This window comes from Rhyacophila brunnea, unplaced genomic scaffold, assembly GCF_057557595.1.
Source record: "Rhyacophila brunnea isolate RB1 unplaced genomic scaffold, BYU_Rbru_1.0 scaffold_3, whole genome shotgun sequence".
Lineage (NCBI taxonomy): Eukaryota > Metazoa > Arthropoda > Insecta > Trichoptera > Rhyacophilidae > Rhyacophila > Rhyacophila brunnea.
In genome coordinates, this window is record NW_028232965.1 from 20,661,158 (window position 1) to 20,688,180 (window position 27,023).

The window sequence follows — 27,023 nt, forward strand, 5'->3', positions numbered from 1 at the left end:
ATTTGAACTTTTAACTATTTTTAGCATACATCTATATTACATATATTTAGGTTTTGACAAGTATCATTGATTTATTTTGGAATGACAATAATTAATACTTTTCGTGGTATTTTTTTTATTTATATAACTTCATTCAAATATATTTGGTAAACATGATAAAGCAACTGAACCTTGAATACTTTATACTGGTATTCGACCATCAAGTACATTTTATAAAAAAAATATTTTATAAAATCTTTAACAGTTTCTATTTTTGATAAAATACCTGTCTTTCATAAAAGATAGAAAACGACATCTTTACCAATAGCCAATCTTCAGAGATGTGAAGAGGTGATCAAGTGAGCTTTTGAGGAGATACGAGTATAACGTCATTATCATTGACAAAATATTATTCACATTAAATGTACACCAATGCTATCATACAATGTCATACTGAAACAAGCACCAATTCAATATTTGAAACTATTTCAGTTTATTCTATTATTTTTAACCTTTTTGATATTGGTTCAGGTAAAAATAGGTGATAATTAATTTGAATTAATAAATTTCAAAATCCTACACAAACAATAGTCATTTACGTTTTAAATGCCGGTAATGCCAATAAATAACAAATAGTTTTGATTATGGAACGAAGTAGGTACATATACAATGTGAGTAATTTATATATTTTAAAAAATCAGATAGCCGCCAATTTAAATAGATATAATAAATAGTTGGCAATGAAATATACTTCGCAAACACTTGTCAAGAACTACAAAAATGCGGCAGCCTCAGAAGTACATTAAGCAACATGGCTTAGTCACTAAGCATTAATGGCCAAAGTACTTGTCTGGCAAGTGAAAGTTGTGTGTTTCTGATCCTACTCATTTAAACATTTTTTCTTTGTGTTTTCTAGGATGCAGTTATATTTTCGAATGCCTTAATTGTTCTATGAATACCTACTGCATTCTTTAATTTTGCGTACCTTCATGCTTCATGCGTAGATTCATTCATGAATAAAAAATAATCACACAAAAAAAGTCATTAAAATCTTACCCAACTGTTTGTAGATGTTATCAACGTAGTATATTTAAAATATATAGGTACTTTGTCAATTTATGCTACATCATCAATTCATTACTGACTACCATTATCGGTGTAAAATACACTTTGTTTATCGACCCAAATAGAGGCACATTACATTCATTTTTTTAACTTTCGGTTTAACGATTTTCTGATCGATCTGCTAATAGCGTGACGCCCACATAGGCGCGCGTGCACCGCGCATTGTGCAACGCGCATGTCTCTAATGATAAAAGTGCGAGATGATGAATGATGATGTTTGCCTCACAACCGCTCAACAAATAAAATAATTCTCCCTAATTTCTAACCCCATCGGACATTAGTACCGAAAGGGTTGACAGTTTCCACAAATGGATATAAATTATTATATTGCTATTTCAATAATAACCAACGATTAATCTATACGGAATTATTATCGATTTACGAAGATAACAGTAAACAGCAGAACATTTAGCTATTTCTGTTTATAAGCATTTCCAAAATATTATATATACGTACGTACATACTGAAAACGTGATATATTTTATTTTATATTAATTAGTAAATATTCTTGGTCCCTCAAACGAAATAAGTAGAGTATACGTTTTATAACTTTGCACTTTTTTACAATTTTTACTACACTGATACGCCTCTTTGCAAGATTAATTCGCATAAAATTAGATCAAACGATATTCACTTGTATTCATATAATATGTAATAATAAATAAAAAAATAGATAAAATTATAATAAAAATATTTTTAGAATATTTATTAAGTACATCATTTTCATCCTAGAGTCGGAGTGCAAAGTTGTAAAGCATATAGGTACCCTACCTATATAAATATTTAAATTTCAAATCAATTAATATCAATTGTACTCGTATTTAGCTATTTACATTTTTCATTTATTCATTCAATAAAGGCCCATGAGATTTGCCTAGAAGCGAACATAGTCATTTAGGTACTTGTTCGTTAGCGTTTTACGTTTAATTCAGGTACTTAATCAAAAAAATATTTTACTATCATAATATTTAATATACCTGAGTACACACATATGTAGAATCAGATAAAAATTGTATCAATCGTTACTTCTAAGTAGCAATTAATCACCTATTAAAAAATTTAATATTAATATTATAACAACAGTGACCAACAAAAAATACAAAATATTGAATGATATTATAAGTGAAACAGACCTCATAGTTTTTATTGCATTGAGTCGCCACTTTTAATGTCTATAGATAATATCGGCTTTTCCTCGTTTTTAACACATAAATAATAATTAAATAAAAACATGTAAATAATCAGCAGTACAAAAAACGCATTTAATATCTGTGATAAAAATTACAATACAATAATAATGATTATTATTAGACTATTAAAATGATAAATTTATTTGTTGTGCCCCGCCCAACCCGCGTTACCGTATTTATCAAACTGTATTGTGAAGAAAAATATCATTTATTTAGAATTATATACGGGAATATTTTACACCACATTTAACGGCTATAATGTCTATATTGGCTAGCCAACATTGTCGCAGTTAAGTCTATCATAAGTCTTCATCGTCATTTTTTGATATGTTATATTATATCATTTATCTGTATTCCATTGTTAAATTGAATCATAACGACAGAGGCGAATATACGAATTGCCTTAATATGAAAACTTCTTATTTGAGGGGGGAAAGGATTAACCTATTGTAATTTTTTTGATGTCTTTATTACTTATACATTTGTAATACGTACCAAAAATTAACGATTTTTTAATAATATATTTATATATGAAAAACTATCTTTTTTATATTTTGTTTTATATTCAATACAAACTTCACTTCGATTACTTCAAGTAAGGTTTTATTTATTCATGATTACTTATATCAAGACGAGATTTAAGTATTTATATTGAAAATGCATCATTTTGAAAAACCTCATAGAAGACTTTGACCCAGTGAGATTAACACTTAAATCTTTTACTTTCCGAGTGATGCCGTTCCCATAGGGTGCTAAGAGATACCTATTAGAGATCCACGCTATAAGAGTTAGTTCAAATTCATGTCCTTTCATAATCAGACATTTTAAATCAATGTAGCTACATATTCATAATGATATTACTAATATGATTCATGATTGGCATCAGGAATAATCTTTTTTTTTAGTTTTCATATTTTCTAGTTAAAAAACACAATTTAATTAAGTAATAATTATTAATAAAACTGTGCTTTTATGCAAGACTAAAGACACACAAGATTCAAAATTGTAAGATTTTTTTTAAATATTTGAGTAATATATATTTTTGAAAACCTTAAAAATAAAAATATTATTTAATTATAATTATTGTTAGGAAGCACAACGATATCATTACTAAAAGTGATGTATCTCTTCAATATTAGAAATATTTCAACTTGATAATGCGCAGATACGATTGCTTCCAGTACGCAGGAATTAGACAAGGAAATTGTGATCAATGCTACGGTTACAATCGTGGATTGCACTTACATCAACAATATTTCGTCAAAATCGTGTGGTTATTTATATTGACATTATGCATGACTTTAAAATTTCAATAATTTTGTATTACGGTGGTAATAAAAGTAATGGTGAATAAATAATGTAAATATTTAACTGGATAACAGTTTGGTGTATACTGTATATATATAACAGACTATAATTACCCAGGTTGTGAACAGTAGGTATACAATACATAATATATTGTTTTAATATAAGTAGACCTTGGACATATACAATTAATGAACTTGTGGATGTCATGCAGATTTTAAATTTATGCATTATTTCATTCAAACAACGCATATTATTTTGATTTAAATATTCCTAACAATATTAAATTATCTTTTGCGTAATCAAAATAATCTATTCATGATTATACCGGTCAGCATTTGAGAGACAGCTTATTCATACGAATGTCATTGCCAATGCTGTACAAATAATAACACAGATATACCTAAGTAAGTTTATTAATAATCCGCTATGAAAATATTTCAAATGCAAATCCAATCCTTGGCTAATACGCGGTGCAGTTGAACAAAATATTATTCCAACAATAAAATTATAAATAATATGAAAGGGTGTTTAAATGACGGCAATGAAAAAATCTTGTTCTCTTATTGTATGACACGGTCAGGGGGTGTGTGTGTATTTTTTATATCACGGCGCACCTCTAGAACAGTACTTCTACAAATTTACAAGCACAATAAATAGAAATATCATTATCGACAGTCGGTACTACAACGCAATGCAATAAGGGTGTTGCGAGATTTTGACCAATGAATTTTGATTCTAAATAGAATGAGTGTGTATACACATTCCATATTAGACACTTTTAAGGTAGTTCGATTTTCGAATCTTTCTTAATCAGTAGATCAGACGTAATTTTTTTGCTTCAACATCATATATTTTAGATTTCTCTACAAAAGAAGACTTTTTTAAACTTCTTTGGTGGAAAGCTTCCATTACGTCGATTTTCAGAAAGTTGCTGTGTGTTTTTCTACAAACTCCAACCATTACAGCGCTCGGAATGGAGCGGAACGCCCCGGAGCGCCGTTCCTGTTCGTGGGATTCTTAAGGATGGCGTTCCTGTTCGTTAAAACCTCGAAAATGGCGTACCGGTTCGTTAAATATCCGACGGACAGCGAGTCGTCTAGTAAAATCCTCAAGCGTCATACTTAATATTATTACGTTCCGGGTTAGATTTAAAATTTACGAAAATGAATTGATATGTACAAAGGTACAAAAACATAAATATTTTTTTTATTAAAAAATAATTTTACTGGTTTAGAACCACTGGATTTTCTATGACCCGTACATAATTTACTTAAGTTTTTTTGAAATAGTGATAGAGTAAGTGTAAGACAGCGTATTTGAGAAATAACCTTTTTTCAAGACAATACTTTTTTCAACGAATTTGGCCTTGAATGCACCAATAGACATATTACTCTTTTGCGTCAATGGTGATAAAACAATAAAATTGTATACAAAGAAATGCACTGGGGTAAGTAAGATTTATTGCATTGTCGTATGGGACAATAATATATTTTGAAAAAAAAAGGTTTTTATGATTGTAAGGAAATGTTGGAAGCTATTTTACATTGGAATGTAGATTTACTGTATTATTAATTTATAAAACGAGACACTTACTTTTTTGCAAGTTCAAACATATTATTTTAATACAGTTAAGGTTAAGTTACATGCCTAAATATAGTGAGTTAATAACGTAATAGTTATAATGCACACTGGAACTTTTAAATTTTTAAATGAAACACTGTGGTAGGCAATTGTTTTTTGTAATGAAACTTTAAATTTTGTATCGAGACAACCATAATTGGCCGAATTGTCCATTTATCATATTATTATGTTAGCGAAATTTACATGGGTTTGACGCGTTCATAGTTTTTGTATTTCATAATGCAATCGAGGTTGTTCATTGGTCGTTTATCAATATTAAGTTGTATGCAGCCAATGATAAGCGTTTTCATCAGAGGAAGCGACAAAATTAGACTCCTTATTTTTCCAAATTTAATAATTTTAAGTTGTGTTTTTTATCTTCTATCATATATTTTTATTGTTTTAATTTTATATGGATATTTTTCGGGTTGAATGAACTGTGTTTTTGATGGTTAAACTAATATTATAATAGATTTAATAACTTAATCAAATAATTCCATAATTAATATAGATACATATTCGTGAACATCGTATGCATGTTAAAAAAAAATGTATTGTTTAAGGTACAATACGAAATAAAAATATTAAAATAAATCAATCAGAATCCAATAGGATAAATATATGAAAAATTTCCCTGTATATAACAATTTCTATAACATTGGAAACCTATTAGAATAAATTATCCTACATGTCCACATGATGTAAATATTTTTTTTCTAATAATATGTACCTACACTTCTGAGGTTGTTTAAAATGATTCATATTTAATAAATAATGCTACATTTGTAAATCTTGCGTATTACATACTTTTTTAATTAATTTATTAAAAACCATGCCCTTGCTTTTTCGTATACGATGGATTTTGATTTGATTAAAAAATAGTTTACCATAATCAAAATATTTCGAATTTACGAAAAATCAGAGCTTTGAAAAAAGCGGCATGTATTTTGTTTAAACCGAAGTATCTTCACTCATATTTCTATCCACTCTTAGTTGCATATTTTTATTCAAACTACTAACGAAACCAATGGGAAATTGTAATTAGTTTGTCTAATGTTTCGTGTATTTTAATAATGTTTCCCACTCCAATTAGATTCATATACGTTTAGTTATTTATATTTGTATAATTATTAATGTATTTTTTAGAAAACGATTTCGTAAACTAAAATGACTCTATATTTGTATGTTACCACTAATTGTTATAGCCGATAGCGTATTGGGCGAAGATGATGATAAAAAAAGTACATCATGTAAAAGTAAAAGATATTTTTATATTACAGATATTATTATATCTAATATCACACATTTTTGGAAAATTGTCGAGCGTTCCTGTTCGTGAAATTTTCCATTTCGAGCACTGACCATTAATGTCTAGATCTCTCATCTAGCATATTGAGAGGCAACATTTTGGATGGTTGGGTATTTTTCATCATGGAAACATGCCGATTCCTCACTTTCACATAACAAAAGAATAACTTTACGATGCATATTGTTTGTGATTATACTTTCCTCGCCACGTACCACCTGTGTCTCATACGGATCGGAAATCCTATATCTTCCTCAGTGGCGGGCTTAGACACCTGATTCTCGATGAACTGACTGGTTTTGAAAACCCCCCACGATAATAACTATAATACTCCCGTCAGAAGCTTCCAAATGTTGCTCAATCGCAGAAAAGATAGTATTTCAAAAATCATGTCTGAGAAAAGATTCTAACTAACTACCTACCAACGTAGCTAGAAAAGATAACAGTGTATCTCTTCCCTATCAAATTATTGTTGAAGATAAAATTGGTGACACATAATAATTATTAATTGCAGATTTTTTATACATACCTATATGTTTGGGTGGTTATGTTATATGCCATTTTGATGTTAGTTGCAGGGATTTTGTTACGGTTTGGATAATATTTTATATTCAACTTGATTATATCAATTCCCTACACCCCCCCCCCCCCATTGGTGGTTTTTGACCTCCTCCAAAAACTATATACATTCATTTTTGACTGAATATCTTCAAATCTCTTATGGCGCAGTCCAGCTATCTTAGTCCATATTCTTATTCCCACAGGGGAAGCGTACATACTAACCAACCGACCTTATTGGTAACTCTTCCCGCATTCTATATGTATGTGACACGTACACAGTACACGTACTATAATTTTAAACGTGGGCGTTGATTTGATTTTTATTATATTATAATAAAAAATGAAAATTATAATATGTATACTTACATGTATATACAATATTTCTAAGCACTAAGCTCTGGTTCTAAGAACACATCAGTTTAACCAGTAATACGGTGCATACCCATTTCTCAAATATTAAAATGTTTATATAAAATATTTATGAGCTTTGACATTCGTGTAGCTTCGCAGCGATATCACCCCCTGTGTGTTGTGCAATATGGCGTCACTCGCCCGCTTGTCATAAGCTTCATATTATTATTCTCGCAGTCCCATTATTGTTATTGTAAAAGGGTAAAAATGCGTGTGTCGGTCCGGTCGTGTTGTGTGATAGTTCGCGATGCAACTCACTGGGGCTAATATGCAACCCCCCGCGACAATGACAGATTTATCATTCAACAATATGCATTTTCATATTTTTGACGCGTGAAATGGATTTATCGTTTTGTCGCGATGGATCTATGTACAGGTTGATTGGAAAGAAACCGTAACATTCTTTGAATCTGGAAATTTCATAACGGATATCTTCGTTTGTAACACACTAATTGTACCTATATACTTACTTAAACCCTAATCTTTATTTTTTTTATTCTCTGACGCTGCAGCTCAGATGGACCTTGACAATTTCAAACTAACTCCTCATGATGCTCCGTCTTCATCGAAATGGCTGTATCAATTTGACATGTTTTTTATATTCAATTAGATTAGTAAATGGGCAAAAACTATTACATGTAAAAAGTATGTATGTTAATACCTACACACATTTATATTTGTATCGGATATAAATACATTTAATTTACTAATAATAAAATATCTGAAAATTAAAAAAGAAAATCTATCAGTATGTCAATAATTGTCTTAACTAATATGCTTTTAAAAACCGCTAACGATAATAAAAATAAAATATCGAATGTATATTAATTGAAACCAATTATAATAATCTTCTAAATATATATTATAATAATATCTAGGTTGTAATAAAACTAATGCACATACCTACGATTTTCTAACTTGTTGTAAGGGAAAATCAGTATATGTAGTTTTGGTGTCTCTTCAGTAAGTGTCGCCATATTGTATCATTCAATCTTCAAACTCAATTTCATAATCAATAAAATAGATCATACAAAAATTAGAATAGGGATAACGACAGATTGCCCTTACCGATGTTCAGTAACAAAGAGATAACATAATTTTACGTCACCCTGTGTATTCGTCTGTAAAAAATTGGGGACACTATCCATGTCTTATCATTTAATTTTATTTTCGCACGATTTGAGGATTAATATAATATGAATGGGGATTTATTAAAACTGCTTTACAACTGTTTACTCACGAAATGGTTCGTGATGTGTTCATTAATTCATTTGAATATTATTATGTCCAATCCCATTTCATATCAGCGTAGCATGCATCATTGATTCATTTTAATCTATCATCCAGAGAGGTATTATTAAAATAACATAGCACTGAAGGGTTATTTTAATTTTGTATTAGAGTTTTATATATAGATTATTAAGGTATTTGTTATACTTTTATGTATCGCAATATTAATTTATATATGCGTTAATTAAAATACAACCATAGTAGGTATTCTCGTTTATATATTCAACAAATAATATTGTAAAATATTTTTTTATTCAACGAATAATTCACAATATTTAAGAATCTAACATTCTTTATTGAACATACATAATTTGAAAAGATATAAATTGATAGATTTTTTTAGTAGATAAGTAAGTAGGTACTTAATAATATATATCTGAGACGAATAAAAAATAGTTAGTAAATAAATTATTAGCAAGTGCAAGTACGCTCAAACTTAAATTTGGAGATCCTGATGTCAGCCAGTAATTACCTAAGGGCACTATTATTGGTATCTTAATTGAAACTACAAAAGCCGATTGCCAAAATTAACGCAATTCGTTAAGCGCCTCCGATGTATAAACTGCTTGTTAAATTTGTCGTAATTAAGTAGGACACATGTGGCTCAATTGGTATAGCATATTGGCGCGAATCCAGTGGATGCTGGTTCGAGTCTCGCCGGGCGTCGTATTTTTTTTTAAATATATTTTCTAGTGGGTATTAATTTTCACATTATGTATGATAAATGGTGTTGTCTTTAAGTTAATTGTTGGTATAAATAGCTGTAAGGGTGTATCAGTTGAGAATGTCCAACAAGAGCAAACCGGTCCTGAACATGATTAAATTATGTGAAATAAGTACTACATAACTGTGTTATGATTTATGCAATATATAATGTTTTTCCACACCAGTTATCCAGTACTAATTTTATTATAAAAAGGAGTAGATACGACAATTATATATTTTAGGTATTTTCATTCTCACAAGTAAGTATTACTTATTATCTAATATATTTTTTATGACAATCATTATACGCAAATCTTGATATTATTAATGTGTTAAATGAATGAACATGGATAATTGCAAAAATAATATTTGGTAAATATTGATGAACGATATATTATGGAAAATTATTATAATTTGAAATTTCCATAATATAAACAAATACTTAAATGTTCTTTTTCAACATATATTTAGTTAGACCTGAGACATGGATCTAGTAGATTAAGCAAGTTAATAAAATACACTTCGTGAGGTAGACAAGATCCACATCCGATTTTATTCATTAAAAAAATCAACACAATAGGTACTTCTCGAAAAAATCAAAAATCTTTAATCAGACCGGGATTATTAATTACTGTACTGTTGAATTAATTTTCTTTGATCAAAAATTAAACAAATAAACTGTTTATGATTAAATACATTTAATTTAATTCGCCTTATTAAAACGGCAGCGAAAATTTTATCTGACGAGCTTTCGTGCGTTGGGCTTTATTCTCAAGACGTTTTGATTAACTGAACAAGACGACTGTTAAGAGCATCTGCGAGGCGTCATTGCAAGAATGCATAAGCAGTTAACCCCTTCGAAGTATTCATTACTTCTCCGGGTACTGCTGATGGCCTATAAAGCCTTCTCAGTGACAACGACTTGGCAGTAATATTATATTACATAATTTCATAAGTTGTTAAAGCAAGATTTGTTCATTAGGTTATAATTGCCCAAAGTTTATACGGCGAAGGAAAGTTATTAACTTGATAATGGATTCGAGTGATGAGGCTCCCTCGGAAACAGATGTAAGTTATGTCAAATATATTATATTCAAGTCTTGAGAAGTTGTATAGAAGCATTAGGAACTAACATATTTATCCTATATTAGATAAGTAGATACCTACGTATATTATTGTTACTTAACCAATGTTACTAACTGACAAATCCATTGACAGTCTTTCTAAGCACATTATGCCAATTATTATCGTGATCATTTTAATATTATTATTCTTTTACTGTCAATACTCGATGGTCATGGTAATACAAAACACAAGTGGGTACGTCGATAATAATATGTTAGTAAGTTATCATTTTTTCAATTGTACCTTTTCCACAATTAATATTCTAAAGTTTTAACACAAGCCCGGTTTCATCCTACATCCAATACAAATTGTCTATCAGGGTGAAACCGGCTGTGTTCAATTTATGAATTAATTGCAGAAAAAAAATATTAAATAAATTATTATATTGTTAGTGCCGGTCGTCTATGAGTAACAGAAGGCCCGTGGGTCAAGGGTATGTCTGGAAAATTCATATGTTGTTGTTTTTTTTATTAATTCAAAGCATTTCCCCAGGAAGAGCTAAAGAGGGCTCTACCTGCTTCGTTATTTTGAAATTAACAAAATCACGCAATTAAAAATATCCGAACTAGTGTTATAGTGGGAAAACTTAACCTCGAAATTTCGCAAATTGCGATTTATTCTGTTGTGCACGAAATACATTGGGTAATTTTATGTATTGTTACCGTTATTATATCCAGACTGCTCTTATAATATGAAGCCTGTTGCATCGTTCTTCTCACTCGGCGTCGCTCTAACTACGTCAAATTTTCTGTCAAAACTGAAGAACTTCACGCTTTTTATAGTAATGAAACTATCACGATCGAAAGTATTTGCTACCTTATTTATTGCGAAACGTATCTACAATTCCCATATTCTATAATATGAAGATAATTATGTGAAACTTCTAAAACTAAGTGTTTTTTTCACTTATACTCTTAGTACGTAGCATGATAGATAATTAAGTTCGTTTAGGTGGTACTTCGAGCGTTTGTTTTTAGTAGAGGATACGAAAAAAGGGCTCAATTATTTTAACTGTCCCAACAAAGATCGTAAATCCGTTAAATTTAAATGTTTATGAGTTGGCGCGATATTAAAACTTTAATTGCTCTCCCCCCGGTTCGCGAGTCGTTCGCAATAAACAGAAGAAATAAGACAAGAATAAACGCCAGCGAAGTGAACTCTAAGCAGAAAGGGTTGCCTAACAATCTTTCAGCTGAGATAATTTGAAATTTGTAGAGTGATAATAATTTAGTTGCGCACGCTGCGGAACATAAATATCAGCAATTTTGTAGAACGGAAAATAAACAGCACATTTTGCGAAACGATGAGAATTTTTGCGTTAGTATCAACAAAATAATTTAGAATTTTCTGGAAAATACAAAAAGGGTTGTTAATTAATTTTCATAGTGTACCGAGAACTTTTCAAACTTTTTCTGTTAATGAAATTGATAAAAAAACACATTTTTTAATTTATTTTAAAATTTTGTATTGCCTACGTAAATTTGTGGAAAAGAAAGTTACACATCATTTTGTATGACCGCATTTTACCGTCAATTCTATGTACTTACCCACTATGTTCGTCATAATTTCCTCACCAATACAATGCCAACAAATTAAACATTGATTTTACTACATACAAGTGCTTTACCATCAATCATACGAAAACATATCGTGCGTTCAACTTTTCATATTAAATATTATTAATACCTAAGATTAATATATTTCATAGAATGATAACATTTAGGTTGCAGTACATTAGTTCCTTAATAGTTAATATTATATAAACGAACGTTTATTAAATCCAGATTTTTAGTTGAAGATTTTGTTATAAGTAATATAATGTATAATTTTAGGCACTGGCATGTTTCGGGACGTGGATGCCCGAGGCGCTGACTACTTTTAAGACCCCCCCCCCAAGATAAAAAATAAATAAAAACCATAATATATTCTTTTTCTCAACATAGGTACATACTAAAGATAGCATTGTATATTTTTCCTAGAATCACACGATGTAAATAAAAACCATGATACATAATTACTAATAACTATAATAACAATTACTCAGTAGTTTATATTATTATGCTTTGGGTAATATTCTATGCTCGATTTATGAGAAATGTGCATTAAGAATTGTAAATATAAGGACGAATCGCTTGCGTCGTCTGCGTTAAAGACAAACCGCACTGATGGAGGTTATAAAGACGTGTTCACATTCACGTGAAAAAACAATACTGTAATTTTATTGTTATACAATATTATACAAATTTTTTCACGGGGTTTTATTATAATATTATCACGAAATTTTTAATTCAATGTACCTATAGTGTAGTTTGTAGTGTGCTTATAAGATTAAGTATAATATTTTTCCTTCAGTTATTTATACATATCTGCGTGCTATATTTTTAATGTCAGACTATTTTAAATATGCGTATTATTGTATCATTGTTTTTATAGCAAGTAAATCGTGGTTATATTATTATTGCACCAAGGACATCGACTAATATGGTAACGCTAATTTTGTAAAAAGCATATTTATTATCTGATCTGATCACTTTACACCCATTCTTTTCAAATTATATCTATCATCGTTATATTCGTAATTTAAATTTTATATCTTGCGAGTTTGACAGCTCAATTGAAAAATCGTTTTATTTAACTGCCTTACGCCGTCGATGCATATTATCTATTCGTGTCAATAAAAAAGATTTACATATTATCATTCTTAAAACTAATATCACGGAACTAAGCCCGACCGCAATTTACCTCTCGGCGTATCCATAAAATAATTATTCAATAAATCTTTCCGATACAGTCGTAATGATAAAAAAAATCTCCACTATGTAAAGAATAAACAAACGTTGAATTGCGCAAGTGCATTTTTATAAAAATACGTGAGTGAAAGTACCGATTCGGCGATAATATTGCAATTTCTATGGTCAATTTAGATTGTCTACATATCTTGTATACAAAAATGTGTCGATCTCTAAACGGGCGCCCGAATAATACGAGTAATTTCGTGCAAGGTAAGTATCTGCATTTGGTAATTCAAAACCTGCGGCAGTCACTTTCGTTGATTGTTAGTGAATTTTACGATAGCTTGTAAAAATCACGGTAGACAGTTAGCAAGTAATAAACCAATGTGTTTATATATCAACTAAGCCCTCTCAAGTTATCATAATTATTTCACAAATCCGTATACACAGTTACATTATTACCTACTATATTTTTTCAAAACGCATAAAAATAGGTATACTTACTTAGGTGTATGTCCCTCTTTATCAAAAATTAAAAGGTGGAAAATTTAGTTTAATCCAATATACGACGAGGTCGTCAGCATTATTAATGTAAGATTTAATATATTATAAATATATATATTGCAGCATAGCATATTGACTGTATATTATCGTGTGGTGTCTCTTATAATAAATACCTACGAACATTAAAAGGCTACTCAAAGAAAGATTATATTATTTAAATATAGAAAGTCGATGAGCAGTATTGACGTAACCGAATGAAAGCTAATGTATCATGGCACTACCTTACTCAAACTTCAACTTCAAATACTGAGGACTACTCAAAGAAAGATTATATTATTTAAAGATAGAAATTCGATGAGCAGTATTTACATAACCGAATAAAAGCTAATGTATCATGGCACTACCTTACTCAAACTTCAACTTCAAATACTGAGGACTACTCAAAGAAAGATTATATTATTTAAAGATAGAAATTCGATGAGCAGTATTTACATAACCGAATAAAAGCTAATGTATCATGGCACCACCTTACCCAAACTTCAATTTCAAATCCTGAAGACTACTCAAAGAAAATTTATATAATTTAGACATATAAATTCGATGAACAGGATTGACATAACGAGTGAAAGCTGATTATCATGGCACCACGTTACCCAAACTTCAACCAAAGTAGATCAAATCCTCATATTATTTTGTTCAATGCGTTTATTCCAGAGCGTGGGTGCAATATACTGAAGAAATAGCTATTAAATATCCCTCGAAAAAGAAGATTTAAGATAAACTCAACATACGGTGGAAGCCCCGTCGCTTTTTGATGATAAAAATTGATAATTAACTCAATCAATTTTTACCTACCTTGATTTAAAATCAATTTACCACGTATAGTATTTACCTTGAAATCAACTACAAAAATGAACACCCTTTCTAGAATATGATATAGTAAATCACAAAACCGAAATCAGGTGACCAAAAATGTGACATTTTTATCGTGAGGGTGCAGTAGAATCAATTCTGTATGCGGCAATACTATAGATACTAAACTATATAACGTTGATTGGAGACCAGGCTGTCAGTCCAGGAGTCCGTTACACTTTGTTACGCGCGAGCACTCCCACTGCACCAGATGTTGCCGTCACGCTTTGATTGCAGCCACATTATCATTTCGATTGGTATCAAACATCAACTGCGCAATATTGGCATTGCTTCATGGCGGAGGGTAAGTGGTAACGGTGACTCTTCTGACGACCCCCGCCCTTTGATCCCCCGATGGCGAAATGACGTTGTAGTAAAAGTCAAATGTGGGGTTAATATTTATTTTAGGAACAAGAATTTTTTACTGATTTTTGTATGGTGTGGGAAATAAGGCCTTAATTAATTAATTAATCGTAATCGTAATTTGTCGTTATTGTAATAATTGTAAACTTGTTTTTTTTATAGATTTAAATTTGTTTAAATTGCTAAGTTATTATTGTTTTTATGACTCTATGTGATATTATTTTCAAGTGCCATTCAAAACACTATATATATTTTATTTGCCTACAATATTGCATTGCTATAAAAATGATCACTTTTTAAAGTACGGATTATGTCTGATTTGCGACATTATAATCATCATCAGTCGGGGTCGATCCACTGCTGGATGAAGGTCTCCCCAAGTTCCTTCCACTATTCTCGATACTTACTTTTTTGTTGTCACGTGCATCCACCGAAGATTATGAGCTATGGAACCAACTGGTTTTAGGGCGTCCCTTTGGTCGCTTAGTGCCCCTTGTAGCCACAACAACAAAGGTAGGTGCATCATATAAAAATAATTAACAAATATACAAAATTTTATAAATATCAAGACTGGACCAACTGATAAAAAATATAATTTTAAATGGACAAACTGGTGTGGATCATTATTAAAATATGTGAATTCAGTACTTTATATCGTGTTTTATTTTAAATTTATACAGTGTCTTTGCTCCAAGAACTGACATTTAGCACCATTGAAATTATATATAAATTATATACTATTAACTTCCTACTTAATCCACACAATTTAGTAATATTCTGATCTAGCTTTGATTGTTTTAAACTTAAAACGGACGTTGTTCAAAGCAAACAAAAATGGCCCTCATCTATTTCAAATTATCTGACTTCTGGAACTTTGATACTTACTTGTTTTATTTTTTTATATACATAATCACTTTACGATGTTTTTTTACATAAAGTACTACTAAATTGATTATGGGCAAAAATGAGTCGGTAAGGGGAAATAGCTTTATTACCAAGTTCCGTAATGAATTCTGATTGAGTGAGTACGTAACCTCTTTCAATCCAAATAACATAATCCCAGTTTGTTGTTTATCCCCGCAGTCATAATCACATAACGTATAAAAGATTTAATTTCGTCGATTATAACGGTTGAATACAATAAGCCTCTCGAACATTTCATACAAAGCTGATCTTAGATTACCTTTAACACGGGCATACACTCCAAATCCGAGCTTTTTCATTGATGGTATCGTAGTCACTAATATTTTTTTATTATGTGTGGTTTATGGTGTTTATACATTTGACTTATTCATCAAAGTATGCCTACAATAATAAATTTCCCCTTTCGTTTCGAGTCCAATTAAAACGTCCTTTATAATGAGGAAACGCGTGGCCGGATTGATGCTATCACGACAACCCGAGTACCGACCTCTACCACTGATAATGTATGCCCGCCTATCTCTTGCCAATCTCCATATTATAGAGTTTGGAAAAACCCCTATTGTATTTTTACATAATCATAAGTATTCATACATAATTTATATTCCAATTTAAAATACCTAGATACTTCAAATAAAGATCTCAATAAACCAATGACCAAATTTCAATTGTTTTTTAAAATATTCCAATCACTAAGTACATACCTATATAGAAAAATATGTATTTATATCTAGAGTACATTAAAGGAAAAATATGCTCTACCTGGTAGATATGTACACATAAAGAAAAGTTTTCGTTCCCAATGGGACAAGTTTTCAAATAATCACCTCAGCATTCTAATACTTTGCGAAATATTTTTATCATTTCTCCGATTTCGAGAGGTAACTCAGTAAGTATGAACCAGCAGTGAAAAGTACACAATATAATAATAGGTTATCATTATAGCATTTATATCTTTTAGATATTGTCATACTAATGTAAAAACTTTTATTTATTAAGATAAGCAGTGGTTTTCAACCTTTTTTGAGTCAACGACACATTTTAAATTAATTAGAATTTCGAAAAATCGTGACACATTTAAAAAAAAAATCTTGTGAAAGGTAACCTTTCCATTTTCCTGATTACCAAAATTATTTAGCACTACTTTTATTATAGTATTTTGCACCCCAGATTGGCCTAGTGCGTACACCGGCCGTCTCTGTACGAATACAAAACCGTAAGTCGCGGTTCAATTACCGGTGAAGTCAAAATACATTTATGTAATTTTCTCAAAGCCTAGGTGTTCATGTGATTATTTCACTGCGAATACTGCAATACTATAATTGAAACTTAAAATCTGATGTAGTAGTGTAAATAAAATTCCCACAATATGGACCTATATACTACGAAATGAGAATCAAATAGACAGATAAGTATGTGATTTATTTCCAACAGTGTATGCATAAATTGGTAGTTAATATTTTAATAATCGTTAACTGTTCACTAAATAAGATAAAACTGCCATTTTTATTATCAGGTTCAATTTTAACAAATTCCGCTGCTTTTATGTACATAAGACAAATATTTTATAAAGGAGTGTTACTAAGCTAATATTTAATTATAGTTGTTTAATATATTTATAATACCTACATAGGTATATCTATATATAATAAAATATGTATTTTTGTGTTTATTTATAGGTATATAATTATGTAAATACTTGATAATATACGCATTCTTATTTTATTTTTATTTTTTTATTTTTTACTTATCTTTGAAAATAAAAATGATTTATTATTTTTCAGATTTGTATTAAGTTATTGAAGGTTTGTCTTCGGATATTATTCAAAAAATTCCTAATAGGTATGTATAAAAATATTCATCATACGATTGGGTGGTTTTATTGCCCAATAAGGAAGGAAATGTGGTGGTTAAATAATTAATATGTTTTTAATAAGCCTGTAAGTTAAACTTTGATATTCAACGAATTCTTTTTGCAATAATTATAGATAACAGCCAGGTGAAGTATTAAGTACCTATATCATAAGACTGTATTACGATATACATTACAATAAAACTAATTCTCTGTGCTGGATTGTTGTAATCGTAAACAAATGATCTTGCACTATATTGGGCACTGTGTATGAGTCTACCCGCACACCTGCCCAAATGACTTTTTAAATTTGACTTTCGAATCGAAAACAAAAATCACTGGACACAAAAAAAAATAAAAACAAAAGAGTGGCTAGTAAACGGTCACGACAGCCTTTCGTGCTATTTATAAATTAAGCTCGTCAACAAGGATCCAGTGGCGTACTGAAACTGAAAAACAATCCCGCATCGCATTAATACGATATTATTGTATGTCTTCCTAACGAATAAAACCTAATGATGACCAATATTAATTTTACTCCCGGTTTTTGAACCAAAAGTAGAAGGAGTCGTATGTATAAAAAAACTACTGCTGGTATTAAAACAATTAGGTAGGTACCTACGAACGACCTTGATAGGATTGAAATGGTAACATTAAAAAAATATTCTCTGCATTGGCAGCGTTATCTATGATTTGTGACTAGGTAAAATGTCGATGGACTGTTTTGATAATTTACTTTCGTTAATTACAATTTAATTGCGATTCTATAGAATTGTATATAAAAACTTTTTTTTAGGTTTGTAACAATGTATGTAACAAGGCATGTATTTATGCGCAGGACACACTAAGTTTACATCAAATAATGCTGAAATTAATTTAATCGTCAGTCTTTCTTCAACTTTAATTTATGTATTTTGATTCCATCTTCATACAAGAAAGTTTTAACATTTTTCATTTATTTAACCATCGGTTCATTCTGTTGACATTGCTTGTTAATGGAAACAATTATTTGAGTTGCCCCATCTCTACCCGCCGTGTATATGCAGCCGCGGTTTGTGCACGGCCGCCTTCCATGACGCTACAAACATGTCAGAATGAGAAGATTTTAGTGCCACACTTCCTTGCAGTGTTGCTATGTATACTGGAATTTCAGTAGATCTACTGAAATTTTGGTCAGGAAAAGAAGAAATTATGATATTTGTGATGAATAAAGATCACTTTTTACATGATTTTTTAAAAGACACGTGTGAGATTATGTCAATATGCACGCTTTCACCAAACACAATCGTTGAATTTCATACATTTTTGTCAATCTACCGATATTTGAAGAAAAAATCAAAAAATCTACTGAATTTTGAAAATTTTTAGTTGGCAACACTGCTTCCTTGTTCCGAAACGATACTGCACGGGACTGATGTAGCAACCATGCAATACCTACATCTTTTGAAGATCGTTCGAAAAACTTAATAAAAAATTGCTTTACCTATATATCGAATAATAGTATTTTATTATATTAACCTTCCGCCAAACGTTTACTGATTTTAAATTATTGGCTACAGAATATAATAGATAGGTATCATTTACAGAAGTTAAAATACGTCAATTTAGTAACATAAAACCATACATACACAATATATTGATACAAACCTATTAATATTTTATTTGACAATAAATCTTATGGTTTTAATATCTGTGACTATTTTTATGGCCATTTTAAGTGTTTACCAACGATACCGAAAAATGTAATTAATAAACAGAACCCACGTACCTATACAGGTGTATTTTTCATTCATATTCACTTCCAGGTGAGTCATATATTATTATGTTTAATATATTTCAACTAATCAATCCTCAATACTATTCATGTGGGCAAAAATGGAGGAATTGTTTTAAAATTGTTTGTGATATTCAAATTTAAAGCAATTTTCCTATGTTCGTTTTAGCAAGTTATATAATATTTTATTTCATGAGGTCCCGACAAAAAAGATGATGATGCTAATAAATAATACCTTTGTACATAATATGTATCTAACACATATCAGAAGTCAAAATTTGTACCTACATAATATTATCATGATACACACAAAATTGAGGTGGGCCCAAGATACCCTTAAAATATCAAGTATGGGGATGAGGAGTAAGACTCACAATCACTTCTGGGCCTAGCATTAATTCGTTTATTTTTTTATTTATTATTGTCTCAGATATACGAATTACAATAGAAACTATGTCTCTCATATTAAGCATACGAGTCCGAGGTGTGCGCTTGAAATACCGGTGGTGGGGAGTAGGAGCGATTTGACCACTTCCAGGGCTAACACCATGCCTTCTCCTGTATAATATTGTCTCAGGTAGGTGAATCACAAAATAAGCTTCATCTCTCATTTATGTATACGAAGCTCCACCCAGAACATGAACTATACGGCAAGAGGCGTAGAACCATTTAAAATCACGTGACGTTTTACTTGCTTCTAAACTCCGATACTGGAGTGTGAAAAAAGTAAGTGGGTGCGATACAATATAATATCAGGGTTGGCAAACCTTTTTACGTACGCGTGCCAAAATTTCCCAAATAATATTATTCGACTGTTTGACGTGCCAAGCAGTTTTTTAAGGTTAAGACTTTAAGATGGTTTTAAGACTTCCAAATATCTTAAAAATTACCATTGATTTCTTGATATTCTATCTTTCATCGTATTTCTAGCCGAAGGCATATCTTTTATTCTTTGAATATTTTGTTCCTTGTTTTAAAATTCTCAGAGGTTGTTGAAGCATTTTAAACCACTCTTCTTTCATATTATATTCTCCATCACTGAACGGTTTTCCATTTTTAGAGATTATGGTTGAGGCAAAATGACAAGCAGTTTTTGAATAACTGCCGATAATTAATTTCATAAGGTTTGTTGGTTGAATATTTTTATTTTTAATTACCCGATCCTAAGGACAGAGCTATGCAAATATTGTATATTTATATTAAACGTAATGATTAAGATTTTGCCTACTACTTTTTATACAATGCAATTTGACATGCATGATTTTCGTCGTTTCCGTTTGTGCATCGATTTGTAAACATAATATAAGAAAATACGCATGGCTGTCGTCATTATTTTTTAATATTACTTAAATAATACTCATATATTTATTTGTAAAAAAAAATTTATAAAAAAAAACATTTTACATACTTATATATAAAATATGTAGTAATTTCTTTTCTCTTCAAAGTGAAACATTCGCGTGCCACGACTGGCGCGCGTGCCATAGGTTCGCCATCCCTGCAATATATTGTTGGTCTTTATTTCGAAATATATCTCAATAACAAAAAAGTTCACCGTTATTTTTCTGGTATTCTTTTATATGGCCTAGCACGTCTCTGCGATATATGAGGACTCCAACCGCGGTTCTCCATTCGGGGTGGATTATTGGAAGACGGGAAGTGGGCACGCGCGCCAGCCGGAAGTCGATCGGACCGACGCCGACGTGACGTTGCGGAAGTTGCCATCCGATGGATAAATTTTCCACCCACCAACTGCAGGAAGCTTTAAGGGTGAACTTTACGGTTATTTATTCATATTGATATCGTTTTAATAAAAGTACACGGCGATGGTCCGCTAGATAAAAAATATTGCTGAACAAATGAGACATATATTTTTTAATATCGACAAACATATTATTATTATCTATACCTACTTACTACCCAATTTTTTTAATCCCGAAATTACCTTATAAAAGTCAAGCTTTATTTACAGCAATAACCGTTTTTCAAAGGTTCAACAAAATTATGAAAAATTTCAAACTATTAAATTACTTACATAAATAATAAATATGTAATGAATGGTCACCCCATATGAAAACTAACTAATTTCCCATTTGTAGTGTACCTATGATGATCTGGCCATACCAAATATTTTTTTTCTATATTAGTAGATAATGTACATTGAATATTAAATTCGGTGATACCTACCATGTATATCAGTGGCGAAGACTCCATACTAGGCGATTATTTGAAGCCTACCTTCTTAAGAAAAATATTTTTTTATTGCATATTGACTTATTTATATCACTTGATTATATATTCTTTAAAATTATTTATTTTGCCAACGAGAGATGCCGTATGTGTAGGAATGTATTACACAGATAATTACAAAACAATCTGCAAATGTTTTAAAAAATATACCACAGCGCGCCATCTATCTGTCTTGACGTAAATAAAGGTCGGATTATGTTTCAAATAATTCTCAATTTTTTTCATATGGACTTTAAGTCACGTAGCCCCGCCCAGTCTATCGAATTGTATGAACTAAGGTAAGCTCCGATCGCAGAGCCTACAACTAAATAATTAATAATTTGATAATTAAAAAAAAAATATTTTTATCGTGTTTAATCTAATATTAATACTTTGGACGCGGAAGACGCACACGGTGCGTAATGACCAGGCGGCCGATCGATGTAATTAACGTGCATTTTAAAGGGGGCAATTAAAATCCCATTATCTATTCAGCAGCGAAAGCGTTAATAAATATACATAGTCTGTTTTTTAAAATAAAAAGAACTTTTATCTAATGATTTTTGATGTGTATAAATGTTTTGAAAAAATACATACGTAATTTAAACTGATTGCTTAATTTTATGTAATCAGTGAGTTTTTGAAGTTTCATTAAATTAGTGTGTCGTTGTCATTAGTGTGTATCTTCATTAGTATTCAATAGTAGTCATATCGTATTATCTTCGTATTTCTCGTAAGTATACCTGACAAGTGTGTTCTTTTTATCAGATCTCCACAGCCAACCTCTTTCCAAAAATCACCCTTCGCCACTGATGTATATAAATACAAAAACATACAAAAAAATGTATAGAAATAAGCAAACCTAAAAATGGCTCTGGATGGAAAAGTGAAGATTAGGAAAAAATCATTCATTATAAATATTTCCCTCGCGAAAGAACTTTCATAAAAATCTCGGGAAATAAATTGAGCATTCTCAAATTATTACGAAGATAATAATATAATATGAAGGTACCTTCCCATTACTCTGTCACGTAAATTAAGAATGTTACACTTGTACATGTTACATATGTATACATTAAATTAAAAGGTTTAATCACAATTTCCCCGGTAGGAAAAACTTGTAATTTAGATCTACAAAGCTTCTTTGTTACGCATTCACTCAACCCATTCGGTCCATGTCACCTTAAATGCAGAATAAAATATGGTCCACAATAGATACATGCATTCGTAAATATCAACTATATTGCTTTAATTTGAATGTATTGTATATACGGATAAAAAGCGTAATGATTTTTTTACTGAGGTAGTTATTCCATGGCACGACGCACAGGATATCTTAGTACCTACTACCCTATAGCCATAGCTCTTTGAATAGGTTATGGGGTAAATTTAATATGTAGGTGACTGACTGACAGATGGGAAATCCGGCGTAGGTACTTGTATTTTAGTGATTATTGTGAGAACAAAATTTAGTGGGGCAAAGGTGAACCGATTTTATTTATACTTACTTTCATCACTCTTGTATCTGTCATTAGATTTGATATGTTTTGATTTAACTGAGTGATAGGTATAGGTACGTAATTTAAAATCTTGTATTCATAAGTACATATTATCTGCAAACTAAAATCTCTTTGACAATGCGATAATATCAAAATACTTAAATGGCTCCATAATTATTACAGGTAAATAGTACCATAATTTTATATTGAAAATAGATTAAGTACTCATTACTATAGTTAGTTGATTAATGTTACTAGTCGGTATATCATATACAAAGAAATCACTTTTCATATTAAACGTAAAAATGAGAAAAGTTTTAATTTATTGTGGTTAGCGAAAAAAATCTTACGGGAATTTAGACCTCATCTGACTGTCTCATGAGGCTATGTCGCTCACTGAGGCAGTGTAGTATTGAGGTACCAAGGTGCCATCGAAAAGAACTATGGGTTTAAAATGAGCCTATCTTGACAAACTTTTTACCGGCAGCGAAAGTGGCGTTCAGAAAGCGGAGAGCGGTCGGAACGCGACGGTAGGCGTCATGCCATTGCCTCGTGCGTGATTAGCGCCATAGCGCTTGTGTTTTACGTTCTAAGATTAGCCGTGTTTTGACGATCACGTGTAGCTTGCAAAATTTAAAGGCGATCGGTAGCCTTAATACGTTTATAGTGCCACGGAAGGCGGCCGTTCACAAACCACTACTATAAGCACCTAGGTCTACTTACATAGTATCTATCACTTCCCTCCATTTTGAATGTGAATACCACGCTGTCACTTTTATTTTTAGTATTGTTTTTCGTCTGGATTTTAGGACTTGAAGGTGGACAATTAACACACCGGAATTATGATGGAAACGACGAGTTTATTTGATATTAATATATACTAGATTACTACATTTTATATAATTTATTTTACGGAGAACGAAATGTGCGTAGCGCGAGCGAACAGTGTTTTCTGTCTCGGCGCCGGCCACGCTCTGACGCGCCAAAACAAAACAATCACGGCCGTTTGCGAAAACACAATGCGGACTTCCCAATATGAAATTTCGCCGGCAAACATTTACAACGTTGCCGGTTTATTAATATTTATTTTCGTAATCAATCCACTCACTATTTGTTGGTTTGATATCGATTTGGGCCTCTCCAGATTCACAGAGACATCCCCAAATTGGGACCATACGGGGGTGTAACAATAGTACGACTTAGAAACTTTAATATTTGACAACGTTTTGGAATTTTTCTCTTGGACTATTACTTGGCATTTATCGCATGAAAAATTTTTATTAACATTGGGAAATTATTAATATAGATAAGAAACATTCACACATAACATAGTAATTGATAACAACTCACCGGCATCTCTGTCGTGTCTGTCATCCTGAGGTGCCTGAAGCAGTTCTTGTAGCAGAAGTGGTTCTCTCGGCCCAAGAACCAATTCGACTCCGGTCGCAATGTCTCGAGAAACGCAATACCACAGCTGTAAGAAGACATTGGTCGTTGTATTTGTATTTATTTATAATAATTGTGTTACACCTTTAGATGTGTTTCATTACCACCGAGATAGCTCATTCAGTTGTTGTACTGGGTTTATTTTGAAATTACATAGGTACCTAAAGTAGGTACAATACTAACATTAATGAACTAGGTATATAATAATATGACGTATGCACTCACAACAATATTAAACCTTAATAAGAGTAAGAGTGAAACATTGTCATACATTCGTACCTTTAAGCTCATGTATCAAACTATTGAACTTTGAACATTCAGTTAACTACACACATCTCACGCGACGTCAGTGCAGTAAACTCTTATGCAACTATAATAGTGATATTATTACCATACATCATTTTCATACAATTTCTTATCTACCTACCTAGAACTCATGTGGGAAAAACACTGGATTATGTGCTTTTCCATTTTATCATAGTTCAATAATTATTTACTAGATTTTCAAATATTTTGTAACTATCTTCATAGTAAGGTCTTGTGCCAATGAATATGAAGATGGATCAATGAAATTACGTCAGCAACAGGGAATTTTACAAAAATCAGCTATACACATATCTATGTTCTTCCCTGAGCAATATACCTATAGGTACCTACCTAGATACTATGACCACAAAATCTAAGATATTATGAACAACATAATTTACATAATATTTAAGGACAACATAAGATCATTATTTACCTAAATACCTATACTATAAATACTTAAAAATGTTTTGAAAAGTCTCAGAAACATACATTTAAGACATCTCTATAGATCAAGTTAGTAATATTGGTTTAAATTAGGTACAACGATAGTAACAATTTCTTTATGGAATTGGAAATACCCCAGATAGTGTTTCCCAACCTTATTTGTGCCATGCCCCCCCCCCCCCCCCCCTCTATCAAAATTTCATAGTTAACTAACAAATTCTAGGAAGTAAATTAGTGCGATCCATGTGAACTGCAGAGTTTTTATGTGAAATACTATTTTGGTCAATTTTAATCTTAAATCTCCAGTTTGTGATATCAAAACGATTTCTTTTTTTAAGTACAAATCGCCGCATTCAATTAAATATTATGATGGGAATGGCAACAGTAATTTTCTCTGAAAATCATGGTTGCAATATCAAAAAAATATTTTCGAAAATGTGTTTTTTAACAACAAAAAAAATGTACCAAATATTAATGATTTGCACATTGCCCCCCAAAACATTCAAATTGCCCACCGGTGGGGCGTACGCCCCACGTTGGGAAACACTGTAGGTGGTAAAAATCATACACAGGAAGAACAACGATGCTGCATCAGTCGCTTAGTTTGTAACAAATAACGAATCTTTTTTAATATATGTAACTATGTATATTTGGGACACCTTTCAAAAATATATATTTTCTATACAAAAAATTATGCTACAATATTATGTAGTACATATTGTGTAAGTAAGTATATTATTCTGTTTAAATTATCAAAACAATATTTATGTAAGTATAAGTACTAAGCTGTGTGCGAAGGGAAAAGGGAGATAAGCAAGTCTAAAATCTTTCAAAATGCTATACATACTTATGCCAAATTATCTACAATGCATAAGTATGGATAAAAAGATACGTTGAAAACAAAGTTTACTTAGGAAAGTTGTATTGTTTTTTTGGTTCCACAGAAAAGTGGTGATTTTAGATATAATTGTATTCTTCCTTCCGAAGACAGATATGAATTAGTAGTTGCAGAATATTATTTATCCACGCGATATATAAATAAAATAGCTGATCTATTAGTACAAAATGTTATTCAATGGGCCAATAAAACCGCGTATTCCAATTCATGTAGGTATACATAAGTAAACAAGCAAGAGCGAAAATGGTTGTCGTTGGCAGATAGGTAACTACGTGTTTACGTCACGTCACTTCTATCGCCGGCCGGGGATCTTCTTCACGCTCGTAAATCGAGATTTATGCAATCCGTGAGTGTCTTATTCTAATATCTCACCTGTCCGGCCAATAGGAAGTGCTGCAGGTTGACCTCGTGGTTGTGATTGGATGAGCGGACGAACTTCAGCCAATTGGAAGGCTCGTGTGAGGCGTCTAGCCAACCGCGGACACCTGTTCCAGCAATTACCTGACAACAAATTGATAAT

General features: G+C 31.1%; 1 protein-coding gene across 1 annotated transcript in view; it reads right to left on the minus strand.

The window, feature by feature from the left end:
• LOC147068037 (transcription factor hamlet-like) overlaps positions 1 to 27,023 on the minus strand; it is a 121,651-nt gene that overhangs the window by 41,264 nt on the left and 53,364 nt on the right. The window contains exons 3-4 of the mRNA XM_085952048.1: positions 26,876 to 27,004; positions 24,757 to 24,880 (exon numbers count right to left, since the gene is read on the minus strand). Coding sequence (XP_085808174.1) covers positions 24,757 to 24,880; positions 26,876 to 27,004 — 253 coding nt within the window. The remainder of the gene's footprint in view (positions 1 to 24,756; positions 24,881 to 26,875; positions 27,005 to 27,023) is intronic.